General features: G+C 44.1%; 1 protein-coding gene across 1 annotated transcript in view; it reads left to right on the top strand.

Moving 5' to 3' along the window:
• LOC142458124 (myosin-13) overlaps nt 1-16,076 on the top strand; it is a 71,046-nt gene that overhangs the window by 4,918 nt on the left and 50,052 nt on the right. The window contains exons 4-11 of the mRNA XM_075559167.1: nt 1,203-1,230; nt 1,320-1,431; nt 2,310-2,402; nt 5,124-5,187; nt 5,277-5,375; nt 5,487-5,590; nt 11,336-11,474; nt 15,823-15,941. Coding sequence (XP_075415282.1) covers nt 1,203-1,230; nt 1,320-1,431; nt 2,310-2,402; nt 5,124-5,187; nt 5,277-5,375; nt 5,487-5,590; nt 11,336-11,474; nt 15,823-15,941 — 758 coding nt within the window. The remainder of the gene's footprint in view (nt 1-1,202; nt 1,231-1,319; nt 1,432-2,309; nt 2,403-5,123; nt 5,188-5,276; nt 5,376-5,486; nt 5,591-11,335; nt 11,475-15,822; nt 15,942-16,076) is intronic.

Below are 16,076 nucleotides of genomic sequence, written 5' to 3'. Positions count from 1 at the left end.
TGCCATTGAGCCGATTCCAACCCATATCCGCTCTAGAGAAGGTCTCCCTGTGGGGTATCAAGTCTACACATCGTGCTGAGAGCAGATAGCCTCACCTGTCTCTCGTGTAGCTGTTTGGGACCGCAGACTTTGTGGTTAGCAGCCCAGCTGGTGACCCACTATTCCATCAGGGTTTCTACCCACACTAATGACTCACTTATTTGGGGGAGCAGGAAACACAAGGAGGTGACTTGGGGAGCCCGGTAGTATAGGCATTCCTGGAAAAGAGATTCGATTAGTAACAATGTAGGAAACGCAGAGCTGGAGAAACAAGTTTAGCACTGTCCCTTCTCCTGCCCGCTTCCCCCGTCTCCGGGTCCCCTTTCTCCTCTCTAAATATACAAAATGGCACGGGAAGTAGAGATACATTAAGCTGTCACACCAGTAGGCATAGTAATGTTTCTGAGTGCCCGACTTTCAACCGACTTAGCACAGATACCCGTAGTAGAAGCTACATTTGATATCTGAAGATGCTTAAAAGGTATCTAATACAATGTCCAGGATCACGGGAGGTGTATGAGTCAGAAGCAACTCAATTGAAGAGGGTATCTATAGCTATCTTTACATCATATTCACCAACCTTGGCGTTTTTGTATCGTACTTAAGATTTTTCTTTGTTTACATTGACAGAAAATAATATCAGGTTTATAAGGAAGTTTAATATCATGAGTACAAATAGAAAGCTAGCGTTGCTTTCCAAACGAAATATAGCAGAAAAGAAAAATGCAATGGCACCCGAGATGCAGTCATAATTTTTTAGTAGAAGCTGTTTACTCACCGCAAGCTCTGAGTCTGAGACTTTATATTCTCAAAAGCTCAAACCCACTGCCATCAAGTCGATTCCGACTCATAGTGACCCCAGGGGACAGAGTAGAACTGCCCCCTGTCCATTTCTGAGACTATCACTCTCTACGGAGCAGAAAGAGTTACAGTCTTTCTCCCATGTAGAAAGGTCTTCGGATCTGCCTCCCTACAGACCACAGCCAAGAAGACTCTATGGAGCACTTGTACTGGACTACATGGCTTCACCTGAGTCATCCTTCACTTGATGGGAACAGATAGGGTTTTAGGTTTGGTTGAATGCTGCCCTACTTTTCCACATTCTGATTGTCTGTGGTGTGTTGTTTTATTTTGTCTTGTCTTGTATCTCTCTGTCGTTCTAGACCGGGACAACCAGTCCATCCTCATCACGTGAGTAGTTTGAGTTTCCACTCCAATAAGTTGTAAGCCATTGATGTCCCTTCCACTCTCCTTTAACCCACTTATGTTCAAATCAACAGTGGGGAATCTGGGGCTGGGAAGACTGTGAACACCAAGCGGGTCATCCAGTACTTTGCAACAATTGCTGTCCCTGGAGAGAAGAAGAAAGAGGCTCAGCAAGGCAAAATGCAGGTGAGCCAGTCCATGGACCCAGAAATTTGGGGGGACCAGTATAACCTAACGCATGCTGGGTGAACACCAAGGGAGTGCAGGGCATCATCCTCAGCAGAGATGCCCGGAAGGATGAACTTTCAGTAGAGGACTTGTTGGTAAGATTTCTCATGAAATACTTTTTAGTGTTAAACATAAATTCAAGTACCATTGTTGCCATCATATGATTTCTTGAGTCATTCTCATTGTTAATGTTCTATTTCTGTTTCTGAACACAAATGTCTGCATGTTTTGACAGATCACAGTACACATGGAAGCAATGAGGTAGTCAAACCAAGACCAACCCACTACCATGGAATCAATTCTGGTTCCTAGTAATAGTGGGGTCCCAGCCACTGCCACCGAGTCCAGTTCAATTCATAGCAACACTATAGGACAGGGTAGAGCTGCCCTTGGGGACTCTTTGAGACATGGAATCTTTGAGAGCAAATGGTTTCATCTTTCTCCCAAGGAACAACTGGTGGGGCTCAATCACTGACCTTCAGTTTAGAAGTTCAATATGTCACCCATGACTTACAATAAACCCTTATCAGAAAAGAAAGGCCAATGGAGATGGAAGGGACCATATTTCTGCTTGGACTCTGGCCTGGCCAAAAGTCACTTCAATGTTTTAGTAGTCAGACGTTCTCTAGGGTGGGAAATTGAAGACTCCTTGAGGTAGCATGGGACATGCTAGAGACTTGACATGTCTGCGTTAGCCACCAGCCTGGACTGGTCAGTTTCTTCCCATGGTCCACCCAGAACAGTCATCACCTGAGTCACCAGGGGCCTTTTCAGAAACAGTAACAAAGTCTGTAAATACTTTTTTTTTTTTTTTGCCTCTTCTGGTTTATTATTAGGGAACCCTAGAGGATCAGATCATCCAGGCTAACCCCCTGCTGGAGGCCTTTGGAAATGCCAAGACCGTGAGGAACGACAACTCTTCCCGCTTTGTAAGACCCAGTCAATATTAAAGTCCCGCTGCCGCAAAAAAAAAAAAAAATTGCACCCTCATCTCAACTGATAGATAGGAAAAATTGCCACATAAGCTATAATTCACTTTTCCTGCATCCGAGTGATCCATACCTATCTATCCAGCAGGGTAATCCTGCTGCTCTTTGACCAGTGGGCTGGCTTGTTTCAAAAGATGAGGAGGATTGAGCTTGCCTTCCATGACTTATTTAACAAAGCTTCACAACATCCTGAAGGCATAGGGATTCAAATTTTACTATTAGAGGGCAATCTTATTGATGCTAGAATTGGTCTCTTTAAATGAAAACATTTTTAAATGCAAATGTTCATTAGCCAATGCCCACTGACCTATTTGCCACCAAAACCTCAGTGTGAGTTAAGCCAGCAGAGTTGACCTCCTGTAGGCCTGGAGTAGAGAAAACCTTGCACAAGCAGAAGGACTCAAGAATCGGTATTAGTAAGATATTGCAGATATTGGAAAATAGTCTGCCATCTTCAAAATTTCACTTAGGCGGCATTCAACTAAAAATAAAAATAAAACCCCACATTTACTTCCACCCTGCCAAATAAACGAAGCCCTATACTAATTTCACCATCAGTGGAGCAAGTACCCTCTTGTGTGCCTACAGTTGCCAAAGTACATCAGAAATTCACACATCTCGGTAGCAGTATAATCTCAATCACATTTTGTATTCTTACCCAACAAGGATGGAATGGCCGTGGATGCATCTAACAGACTCCTTCCCCCCTCCCCCCAACCCCCGAGCCCTGGATTTTCTTTCCTTCTCTAACCTGGCCCTTTATCCACTTACCTGAATGCACAGCTCCATTTCTCTCATCCTGGGGGATGGAGGCACATGTTACACTGAAGAGGTATGTTACTCATACTTAGCACAGTCCTCAGGGGGGCATCCACTTAAAGTAGAGGACAATTCCTCCCAACATACCTTATTATCCTATTCCTGTATGTAAGTTCACAAGCCTCTTCTCCTGGCCCTGACTTGGAAGTCACAATCATTCTGGTTATTCTATCCAGCTTCAACTTTCAGTAATTACCAATGCATCTTTATTGAATGTTTTATGAGCTTCAGACTGCAGACATTGGTTTTAAAAAATCAACGTCAGCTTCTTCATTAGGGTTGGTGTGTCCAATTGTAAGGCTGGACTTGACTGGCTTTCCCTGTAGATGAATGGACACTCTCCCATCACTGACAACATTGTGTTTCAAGTAGATCTTGAAAGAAACTTTTTAACCTTGAAGGTGACACTGCTCTTCTTCACTGTGACATTCCCAGCATAGTAGACAATCTGATTACCTAATTCAAGCTGGTCAATATCAGTCTATTTTATTTCACTAATGCACGAGGTAGCTATCTTCAAGCATTCTACTTCACATTTATCACTTCAAATTTTCCTAAATTTACATTTCATACACTCCACGTTCCAGTTACTAGTGATTCTTTCCAGCTGTTTCTTCTCATTTGGAGGCATGCCACATCTTCACTGTACTCATGCAGAATAAGAATGGAGACAAAAAGGCAGTCAGACAAACAGAACAAGGGATACTTTGTGGGATAGCATGTCAGGGTTGTCTCCTTTCACCAAACTAGTTCAATCTATATGCTAAGGAATTCATCTGAGAAAATGATCGATATGAAGAACATGACATGAGCATTGGAGGAAGACCCATTGATAGGGAGATGACACAATAACCTTGCTTGTCGAAAGAGAAGAGGATTTGAACCACTTAAAGCAATAATCCAGCCTCCGTGCATCTTCAAGTTGAAGGCAACATCTATGAGTTTCCATTAAACAGCTAAAAATACTGAACATATAACATACACTTCATACATGCCTCCTATCACCCTTCACTAACTCCGTTATTAAGTATCATTAAGCAAACATTTCTTGGGTAAATTCAGCATTCCAGACTGTGATTTATGTCTTCACCCTCAAATTTCCTCATATACTATCAGTTAAGAATATCATATGGGCAATGTATACATATGTGTTTTCCTTTTGGGTAAAGGAGAGGTGAAATTGTGCGCATGTGTGTGGTGTAGATAAGCACACACATGTAAGTATATATTGGTATATTATATATCACACATGTATTTATCAACAAAGATAATTGTATATATGTATATACATCTATTCACACATATTTATATATAATCTCGCCTCTCTCAATTCCCCCAAAGAGAAGACTCGGTCCCTGAGTCTGACCACTTGAGAACCTGAGAGCAAATAGTCAGAGGGATGTGAAACTTCAGTTGGGAATCCCAGAACGAAATTCCAGAGGCAGAAATGAAATCAGACAGGTAACTAAAGCAAGTTTTCAATTTCAAGGTTGCATAGACAGCTTCAGAGTGCGGGTCAAAGAAGCCAGGATTAAAACCTAGCAGCAGTCAAGAGCGAGGCAGCCCATGGAGAGAGTTCCAAAGGGAGTTTCGGAAGTTCCTTCAGCACCAGGGCCAGGTGCTCTACTACTTGAGCACCTGACTCAGCATAGGGACTCAGAGGTCTAGGCAGACTGGATGAAGGAAGTCCTCTCTCTTTGAAAGGATGGTGAAGACAGTCTTCTCAGAGGCAGCACTATGTCCTGACTCGTCCCACCCACCTGTGGTAGTACTTGACAGAGACCAGCCACACAACCCTATAACCCAAATAAGCATGGCATTTACCAAGCTGTCATTGAACAGGGCAAGTTCATTCGGATTCACTTTGGAGCCACAGGAAAGCTGGCATCAGCTGACATCGAGACCTGTAAGTCCAGACATGTCTGCTTCTTATGACTGTGCCCCAGAGAGACATCTCCCAGCACTCAGAATCCGCTTATTCTGTTGTCACCCTAGATCTCTTAGAAAAATCCAGAGTGACTTTTCAGTTGTCCAGTGAAAGAAGCTATCATGTTTTTTACCAGATCATGTCAAACAAAAAGCCGGAGCTCATTGGTAAGCTCACGAGATAGTGGACCTAGCTCCCAAACCCATGTTATTGGAAACATTCCCAATTAGCTGTGTGGGGGATGTTACTGGGATGCTAATGGGAACTTTGTGTTTCAGACTTGCTTCTGATTTCAACCAATCCCTTTGACTTCCCCTTCATAAGTCAAGGAGAGGTCACCGTAGCCAGCATCGATGACAGCGAAGAACTGCTGGCCACTGATGTAAGTTTTTTGGTTTGTCTTTTATGGTGAAAACAGATGCAACAAACATCATTAGCATTTCGACCGATTCTAGATGCCACAGTTCAATGACATTGATTAAACTTCTCATGCTGAGTAACTCTTCCCCCTGTTTCCCCTAAACATTCCATAGCCATTAATGCAAACTCGGTACCCCTGAAGCACACACATCCCCATTTCTCCTTCATCTTATGACTCCTCACCACCGTGCTTTGGAGTCTATCTACCTGCTTATTCCATGTAAGTGAGGTCATCAGGTGTTCACGGTCCAGCCTTATTGTGGTGGGCACCGGGACTTCACCTCTCTTCCTGGCCGAGCGATACTCTATGAATGAGCACTATGGAGGACACACATTGTGTATGCCCATTTATCTGCTGACGGACATGTAGGTTGTTTCCACCTGCTAGCTCTTGTGAAATGTGCTGCAGTGAGCATTGACGTACGTTTTGTGTTTGCCCTGTTTCTGTTTGTGTTCCTTCGCTCACTTCTGGGCATATACCTGGAATGATGATTGCCGGGTTGTAAGTTGTTTTGCTGGGGTTTTTTTTAAGCATAGAGTTACTGATTTGATGAACTGAGAGTCACTTTAGGGATTTAGTGAGAACCAAGCATGCAAAGAGACGAAGTGATTAAATACCAAGCTCTCACAGGGAATTAGTATAGATTTGACCCTTCTCCTCCCTCCTCAGGGAGCCCTAGTGGCCGTGTGGGTTAGGCATTGGGGGCTAACCCCAAGGCCAGCAGTTCAAACCCACTAGTCATTCTGGGAAAGAAAGATGAAGCTGTCAGTGACCATAAAGATTTACAGTCCTGGAACTCATACATAAGGTCGCCATGACTCTGAGCCCACTCGACGGCAGTGGATCTGGTGTTATCAGTCTGTCCCCATCTCCTCTTCAGAAGCGTTCAACCTAGGAAAGGGAGAAGATTCTCCAAAAGAGCCTTCCGTTCTGTGTTCTAGCCTTTGAATTCAAACACCAGTTTGCAATTATAAAATTTTAAAAGGAACATTGCTTACCTGTTTTCAGGTTGGAAAATCGTGCCTCCAAACCCACAGGTCTTCAAGAAAATAAAGAAAGCAGAAAAATCTAAGTCAGGGTTTGAAAGGAACACAACACTCACTCTTCTTCTCCCTGCCCAGCCCCCGCAGCCCCTTAGGCTCCCCTGGTTCCTCGGTACACCTGCCAGGCCCCTGATGTCATTGTTTGGGATTATCTACGGGGCTAATAACAACCATAACCATAACTAAACATGCTGAGCACTTACATATGCAAACTCTGCGCTAAGAGTGGCAATGCATGCTCAACCAACTGAAAATAAACAAGTTGATTCCGACTCATAGCAACACTAGAGGACAGGGTAGAACTGACCCTGTGGGTTTTCAAGACTGCATCTTTACCAGGGTGGAAAACCTCAGAGTAACTGATGGTTTTGAACCGATGACTTTGTAGTTAGCAATCCACCATATAACCAATACATCAGTGGAAATGACCACAGTCATAGAAATTTTTTTTAAAAACCTTCCTGATGACACAGTGTGTCTACCCAATTCCCAGAATTTTTATTCTTAACTAAAATACACAAACTAGGAGTAGACAACCTCCACCCTCCCCACTTCTTCACAGGGTGCATGTGTGTGCACGTGCGTGTATATCGATCTATTTGTATAAGTAGTATATATGTGTGTGCATGTATGTGAGAGTTAAGACATGCTTAACTACGGTTACAAAATCAAATACACAGCCATATTAGGCTTTGCGGTAGCACGTGCATATTTATCTCTGCACACAAACATATATAGAGACATATATATGTCTATCTATACTATACACAGAGACTGGCCATTGTTTACTAGCTCCTCCTCTCTCACCCCAGATCCTCTTGGGTGAGAGTCTGTAGGCAAACAGAAGAGGAATGCGCTCTGCCAGGCTCCCCAAGGATCTCTCGGTAGTAATGCCATCCCGGGTTCTTCTCAGCACTGTGTCATGGTCCCATCTCTAACCTTCAGCACACTGTCCCTAGGGCACAGTGGTGGACACCTGGGGTTCAAGAGACGGCCGTGCATTGCTTCAGAATCTCTCTTCCCTTCAACGTTCAGTGCTTTGCATTCCACCTCCTCACACCAGCTGTTCCCCACATGAGGGGCACCATCCCAAGAGTTCCTGCCTCCTCAATATTATCCTAGCACCCTGGTGGCACTGTAGGTTAGGAGTTGGGCTGCTCATCTCAAGGTCAGTAGTTCAAAATCAGCATTCGCTCCACAGGAGGAAGATAAGGCTTTCTGTGCCTGGACAGATGTACAGCCCCAGAAGCCCTGGTGAGGGTCAGTGGGTGAGGTTGCTCAAAATTCCCTCACTGCCACCTAGGCTATCTTGACTCCTGGCGATCCTAGAAGTCAGGATGGAACTGCCCCTGTGGGTTCTGAGACTGCAACTCTTTACAGTAGTAGAAAGTCCCATCTTTCTAGAGCAGTGGTTCTCAACCTGTGGGGCGCGACCCCTTTGGGGTCAAATGAGTCTTTCAAAGGGGTCACCTGATTCATAACAGTTGCAAAATGACAGCAATGAAGTATCAATGAAAATCATTTTATTGTTGGGGCGTCAGCACCACATAAGGAACTGTATTGAAGGGTCACGACATCTGGAAGGCTGAGAACCACTGTCCTAGAGCAACAGATGGTTTTGAATATTGACATTGTGCTTAGCAGCTCAACACGTTACCACTATGCCATCGGGGCTCCTTACCTGTCTAGTGTACACGTAATCAAGATGTGCACTCTAGATGAAGGTTCTTGTCATTTAAATCTTTGTCGTAGAAGACAAGAGAAACAAGTAAACAAGCACAAAACAAGCCAGTCGCTGCCCCATCAGTTCCAACTCCTTGTAACCCCACCCGTCTCAGAGCACAACTGTGCGCCCTAGGTCAGGGGTTCTCAACCTGTGGGTCGCGACCCCTTTGGGGTCAAACGACCCTTTTGCTGAGATCGCCAATCCATCAAAGCAGCAAAATGACAGTTATGAAATAGCCATGAAAATCATTTTAGGGTTGGGGGTCACCACCACATGAGGGACTATATGAAAGGGTCAAGGTATCAGGAAGGTGGAGAACCACTGTCCTGGGGTTTCCCACAGCTGGGGTCTTTGGAAGGAAACCATTGGGCCTTTCTCCAAAGATGCCTCTGTGGAAGTTTTAAGTCCCAAGCTTATAGGTAGGAGCCACATGCTTAACTGTGGTCCTAGAATCAAATGAACAGCCATCATAGGCTTTGGGTCAATACAGAACCATCTCCAGCTCCAGTGTTATCACATCTAAACCCTTTGGGAGCCTCTAAGCATTACCTACGCATTTGGAATAATATGTTCACCCACATGACTCTTTGAATGAGAAAACATATGGATGCTTAGTCCACGGAAGCACCTTTGTGAACATTTGCTCCTGGTGTTACCTTTGATGGTCTTCTGCTTTAATTCTACTCTTGATTCTTGTCAACTGTGAAATGCCTTCATTTCAACACCAAACTTTGATGCTGTAGGCGCTAGTTCTCCCTCATTACCCCTTAGATGCCTTCCTTTGCCTATGAAGGCGAAAACATGCATAACAAAGCACATGCCAATTTAGTAATTGCTACATGTACATTGATTACATTCTTCAAGTTGCAATTCAGTGCTCTGTAAGCAAAAATGTTCCCCTTTTCCCTTCCTGTTAACCAATAATAAGCTTAGGTTTCTGTACATTTTCTTATTTCCTGCAAGGAAGATGTAATTGTCTTATTTCTGTCTGTGAGGGCCTAAGGTTCACTTTATAGCTGAATAGCATTCTGTTGTGTCAGAGCCCTGGTGGTGTTGTGGTTCCTAGATGGGCTACTAATGATCAAGGCGGCAGTTCGAAACCACCAGCGGCTCCACAGGAGAAAAGCAATTCTTTCTATTCTCATAAAATGTTGCAGTCAAATGAGGAGCTGATACCAAGGGCTCAAGTAGAAAGCAAATGTTTTGAGAATGATGATGGCAACAAATGTACAAATGTGCTTGACACAATGGATGGATGGATGGATGGATGGATGAATGGATGGTGATAAGAATTGTACGAGCCCCCAATAAATGATTTTTTTTAATTGTTACAGTCTTAGAAATTCTTAGGGGCAGTTCTACCCTGTCCAATTGGGTCACGTTGAGTCAGAATTGATTTTATGGCAGTTAGGTTTTTTTGTTTTTGTTTTGTTGTTTCTGGTACTATTCCACTGTGTGATAAAACTCACTGCCATTGAGTCATTGCTGACTCATAGCAACTCCTGTGGGTTTCTGAGACTATTTGAAGCCCCATCATATGAGTCAACTACATGTTGTGCGTCCATTCATCTTTTGATGGGCATTTTGGTTGTTCCCACCTTGCGGCTCTTGTGGAAGTGTTGTAATGAATATGGTATGCAGACAGGTTTTTTCTGTGTGTCCCTGCTTCCACTTCCAGGTGTGGGCCTAAGTTTGGGATTGCTGGGTTATATGGTAGCTCGGTACCAAACAGCTGTGCTCATTTGGCGTCTAAGGCTCCTATCTACCACCAGCATATATTGCATCCTAATATCTTCAACTCCAATAAAAACTCCAAACTCACTGCCAGCTCATAGCGACCCTATAGGACAAAGTGGGTTTCCAAAAGTTTCCAAGACTGTAACGCTTCTCTTTTTTGTAATGTTTGAATTGGACTTGTGTGTCATTAAAAATTCCCAGTCCACTTAAGTGCTACTTGTCCCCCTTTTGCAGTCACTATGACCAATATTCAGACCTGAGGGAAAGGAATCTGGATGGGTTAGACTGTAAGCCTTTCGAGGAGTAGAAAGCTCCATCTTTCCCACTGAGTGCCTGTTGGTTTGGAACTCCTTGCCCTGCAATGAAGACCCCAAAGCATAACTCACCCCACCACCAGTGCTTAGTCAGATCACAGTTCCCAAATCTACAAACTGTGGGAAGGGATTAGGATCATATCTTGTTTAATGGATGACAGGCACTTACACAGACACACACACACACACAATTAAACAAATACATTTTAACCCTTAATTTACCACGCCCCTCCTGACACTCACAAAGCTGGGCAACACATGCCCTGTCTCATATACTCTCAGAGAGGAGAGGGACTCTCTGCCAAGATGCAACTGTTGTTGGTCCCTGCGTGTGTTAGTCTGGGGACTTTAGAGAAACAAATCCACAGAAACTCACGTATAAGAGAGTTTTATGTAAAGGTTAAGTGTGTATCAAGAAAATATCCCAACTCAGTGCTGCCCAAGCCCACAAGTCCAACATTAACCCATTAACCCATATGTCCAACACTAATCCACAAAGTCCTCCTCCATCTCACAAAACAGATGCAATGATGCCGACTGCAGGAGGAAAGCCGAATCAGTGAATGAGTAAGCATCTCAGCATTGGTAGGGGTCTCCACACGGCTGCTCCAGCACCCAGGGCTGCATCGGGGTAGGTCCATGTGGCTTCTCCTCAGGGAGGTCTTGCAGGAAGTGAGCCTTGCAAGCTGAAGCAGGGAATGGCTTAGGCAGCTGCACCCTAGCGCCATGATCAAAGAGCAAGAGACCTGAGAACTAGAAAGGCAAGGCTCACTGAGCCATTTATCCCTCCACCCTTCAATTAATCCCACGTGTGTTTATTGGCCAGGTTGGCACAATAAACTAAGTCACTGCGTCTTCAGTGATGGCTCTCCTTCTCTGCTTCCAGAATGCCATTGACATCTTGGGCTTCAGCTCAGAGGAGAAAGCCGGGATCTACAAGCTGACGGGAGCCGTGATGCACTATGGGAACATGAAGTTCAAGCAGAAGCAGCGAGAGGAGCAGGCCGAGCCAGATGGCACAGAAGGTAGTCACAGCAGGGACTGTTTCTTAACTCTCTATTTGTGTTGATGGGTGGGCCAGGCCACTGGAGAGGACTGCAGAATCGCTGCCTGAAGAATGCGTAAATTGAAACATCTGGGCTGTTCAAAACTTACATGCACCCAAGTAATCCCATTTACTCTGTAAAGGAATCAAGTGCTGAATCCTAAATGGAGAAATGCATCACTCCCTTAAATTATCATCTCCATTTACTATCAGCTTACCTGGCTCTTATGATGGACATTTTGGGGAGGGTATTCCCTCTTTGTATGTCATGACTGACATCCAGAACACTGCTGTATCACCCAGGCCTAGAAGGTGGCTTTCAGTAAAGTGGCAACCAAATTCTCTTTCCCCATCACTTTCCCTGCCCCCACCCCTGACATCTGTTGAACTTTTCCCTGAACCAGGAATGGTGGGACACATACATCTGTGTCCTCATAGCTCTCCTCTGTATGACCCATCATCACCTGGCCTCAGCCAGAGGAGGGTGGGGCAGGCTCCACCCACATGGGTCTGCTCATTGGGTCATCTCTCTCCTGCTGCATCCTCCACGCTCCCTGAGTCAAAGGCTGGCAACACAGTTTTTCCTCATAACCCTACCTTTCCATTGTACTGCTACAATATGTCAATCAGTGGGACTTGACTTCTGAGAGGATAAGAGGAGACTGTAACCATGAATTAGAGACGAGATAAATAGGCATAACCTCATCATTGCCTCATGAAATGCTAATACAAATTATTTTAGGGTTCTCTGGAGAAACAGGAACAATAAGATAAGACTAGATAGATTGCTACAAAAACAAATATGGCTACAGAGATAGATAGCTAAAGTGATAGATTAGCTAGATAGTGATAGATGCAGAGCGAGTTACAGAGATAGATAATGAAACAGATAACTATAGAGATAGATATTATTTTGAGGAATTGACTCATATTATTGCGGGGCTGACACATTTTCAAAAGAAAAGTGCACCATCTGCTTTGAAAAAATAATCACAAGGAAGGCAATAATAATAATAAGTCATTGAAACCCCACTGGAACCTGGCTCTCTTCTGACACATGGGTTGGTACAACCCAATGGTAATTGATCCTTGCTGTTCTGTTTTATCTTCCAATTAGCAAGTCAGATAGGAATCTTGTCAGAATATCTATTTATTCTTTGGAAACAGAATCCATTCTCAAAAACCTCCAGTTTAGTTGTTTGTTTTTCAATTTACTGTTGTTACTGAGAACGTACATAGAAAAACGCAGAAAAATTCCACCAATTCTGCACACACAATTCCGTGTTGGTGATTACATTGTTGGAGTCATGAATCCATTCTCTCTCTCCTGTTCTGAGTTTCCCCCCTAATTGCACTATAAGCCCCCTAGTTTCCTAACTAAACTTTCAAATTGCTATGTTCAGGGTACTTATGTAACTTCTTCGTCAAAACCCAACCCAACCCAAGCCAGTGCTGCCAAGTTGAATCTGAGTCACAGTGAGCCCTGTGCTACTGAGTAGAACTACTTCCAATGGTTTTCTCAGCCTTGATAATATAGTGGTTATGTGTTGGGCTGCCATCCGCGTGGTCAGCAGTTTGAAACCACCCAGAGAAAGACTGGGCTTTCAACTCCCAACAACAATTGCAGTATTAACCTATCAGGAGGTCACTATGAGTCAGCATTGACTTGATGGCTGTGAATTGGGAGTTTGTTTGTTTTTTTTGGAATCTTTGAAGAAGCTAGTCACCTTGTGAAGGAGGGGGAGTGGAAAGTGGGGACCCAATGTCCATCTCTAGGCAACTGGACATCCCCTCACAGATGGGTAATGGGAGGAAACAAACCAGTCAGGGTGCAGTATAGCAACGATGAAACATACAACTTTCCTCTAGTTCCTAAATGCTTCCTGTCCCTCCCAGTATCATGATCCCAATTCTACCTTACAAATCCAGCTAGACCAGAGTATGTACACTGGTACAGATAGGAACTGGAAACACAGGGAATCCAGGGTGGATGATCCATTCAGGACTAGTGGTAAGAGTGGTGATACCAGGAGGGGAGAGGGAGGGTGAGGTGGAAAGGGGAAACCAATTACAAGGATCTGCATATAACCTCCTCCCTGGGGGACAGACAACAGGAAAGTGGGTGAAGGGAGACATCCGACAGTGTAAGATATGAAAAATAATAATTTATAAGTTATCAAGGGCTCATGAGGGAAGAGGGAGCGGGAAGGGAGGGGGAAATATGAGGAGCTGATGCCAGGGGCTTAAGTGGAGAGCAAATATTTTGAGAATGATGAGGGCAATGAATGTACAGATGTGCTTGACACAATGGATGGATGTATGGATTGTGATAAGAGTTGTATGAGCCCCTGATAAAATGATTTTAAAAAAATAAAAAGAACTGCCAACCTTTAGGTTAGTCTTCAGGCACAAATTGTAGGCTACAGTCGGGAACCTTGGTTTGCGTTTGATGTGTAACCAATCACCAATAACTAAGCAGCTTGAAACAACACACATTTCTCATTTCATAATTTTCCTGGATCAGGAGTCTGAGCCCAGGTTAGTGGTTCCACTAATCAGGATCTTGGGCCTCATCACATTGTAGGCTGGAGTGTGGTCTCATTGGAAGCCAGGTCACACACCCAAGCTCATGCAGGCTGCTAGCAGGATTCATTCCGGCTGGTTTTAGGGCTGCTGCCCACATTTCCTTGCTGACTACTAGCCGGCGGTCCTTCCAGCACCTAGAAGCCTCCCTCAGATCCTTCCACAGGGCCTTCTGCTCATAGCAAGACTCTTCGCTTTCTTCCAGGCTCAGATGAATCTGGGTTGCCTTCTTTTAAAGGCCCTGATTAGATTTGGCCAGTTCGGGATAATCTCCCTTTTAGGGTTTTCCAGGACTGGTTTTTATCCCCACAAATAGGTTACAAGTCAAGTTTGGTAATCATGTGCACTGTTCAAGGCCTCTTGATGAGCTCAACAGCAACTGAATGGTATCTCAAAACAGAGGGGTATCGTATGATATTCCTGGGTTCCGCCATAGTCAAGTGACGGGGGTTATGCAGGGTGTACACATCAGTGGATAGAAGTCTTGGGTACCCTCTTGAAATCCTGCCTTCCACCAAGGTACATACATACCAAGTCACAAAAAAGAAATTCAGTGTGCCCTGACAAAGAGGCAATCAGGGAAGACATCCTAGGGGAGGGGTCCTCCCTTGCACTTTGAGTGGAATGAGGAGTACAATGCCTCTGAACACAGGCATGTCAGGGGTAAGAATCACTCCAGATTCAAGCCTAAGTGACAAGGAGAATAAAGACACCATGCCCTAAGCCAGAGAGGCAGGAAGAGGGGGGAGTTGGAGCAAGAAGAAGGATGCATCTTACATTTTATTCACATTTTTTAAATCATTTTACTGGGGGCTCATACAACTCTTATCACAATCCACACATCCATCCATTGTATCAAGCACATTTGTACATTTGTTGCCATCATCATTCTCAAAACATTTGCTTTCTACTTGAGCCCTTGATATCAGTTTTAACCACATTTTTTTCAAACTTGAACTCAAATTGATCTCAATGCTTGATACTCCCTCATGCATCAGAATAGACCTGTGCTCATTGGGTTTTCAATTGATGACTTTGGGGAAGTAATTTCTAGGCCTCTCTTGCAAAATGATTTTGGGTAGATTTCAACCATTAACTTTTGATTGATAGCCAAACAGGACTCTGAACATTTAGGGACTCCACTTAGCATTTATTTTCATTATTTTGTCTCCTCAACTAGTTTACAAAACCCAAGGGCAGGGTCAAGGATTGATACTTCTCTTTTGACTAGGATACAGTGCATTGTGTGGATTACATTGGTACCTAACATATATTGTTAATTGTCCAAATGGGGTTTCCGGGGATGTTACTCCATTTTGTTGTATTTTGTACAAGGCAAACTGAAAGCTCTTGAGAAGCTGGGCTCTTAGTTGATGGGATTTAAACTTCATTTACCAAGGCCAGACCCCGTACATGTAAGACAATGTACAAACATCAAAGAGATTGTATAAAGCATCCCTGAGAGAAGGCAGGGCCTCCTTTAGAAGTGTTTGTGTGTGCTTCCTGTAGAACCCAAGTAGTTTGGAATTGTTTGCTCATGTAAAGGTTGGCATTTAGAACTCACCCATCAACTCCACGGAGAAAAGTCTTGGTGATATGCTTCTTTAAAGGACAACCAAGAAACCCCTGTGAAGCATAGTTGGTTCTACTCTACCACATAGAGTTGTCAGGAGCCAGAATCAGCTTTAACACGACAGGTTGGATTGTTTATTTCTTGTGTGACTCCCTTTCCCCTCTTCCCTCAGTGGCTGACAAAGCCGGCTATCTGCTGGGTCTAAATTCTGCAGAAATGCTGAAAGGTCTGTGCTGTCCACGAGTCAAGGTTGGGAATGAATATGTCACCAAAGGACAAAATGTCCAGCAGGTAACCAAGATGCCCTGCGTCCAAGAGACTGGGGCATTTGCATACTACATCCATCACCTTGGAGTTCCTGGAGTTGTGGGCATCAGATATGCACATGAAACTGGTTTGAGCATGGAGAGGGCATTCCTTCTTAAG

Source organism: Tenrec ecaudatus, chromosome 10 (assembly GCF_050624435.1).
Source record: "Tenrec ecaudatus isolate mTenEca1 chromosome 10, mTenEca1.hap1, whole genome shotgun sequence".
In the NCBI taxonomy this organism is placed as follows: domain Eukaryota; kingdom Metazoa; phylum Chordata; class Mammalia; order Afrosoricida; family Tenrecidae; genus Tenrec; species Tenrec ecaudatus.
Note: the sequence above shows the minus strand (reverse complement) of the source record. Positions and strands in the feature narration are given on the sequence as shown.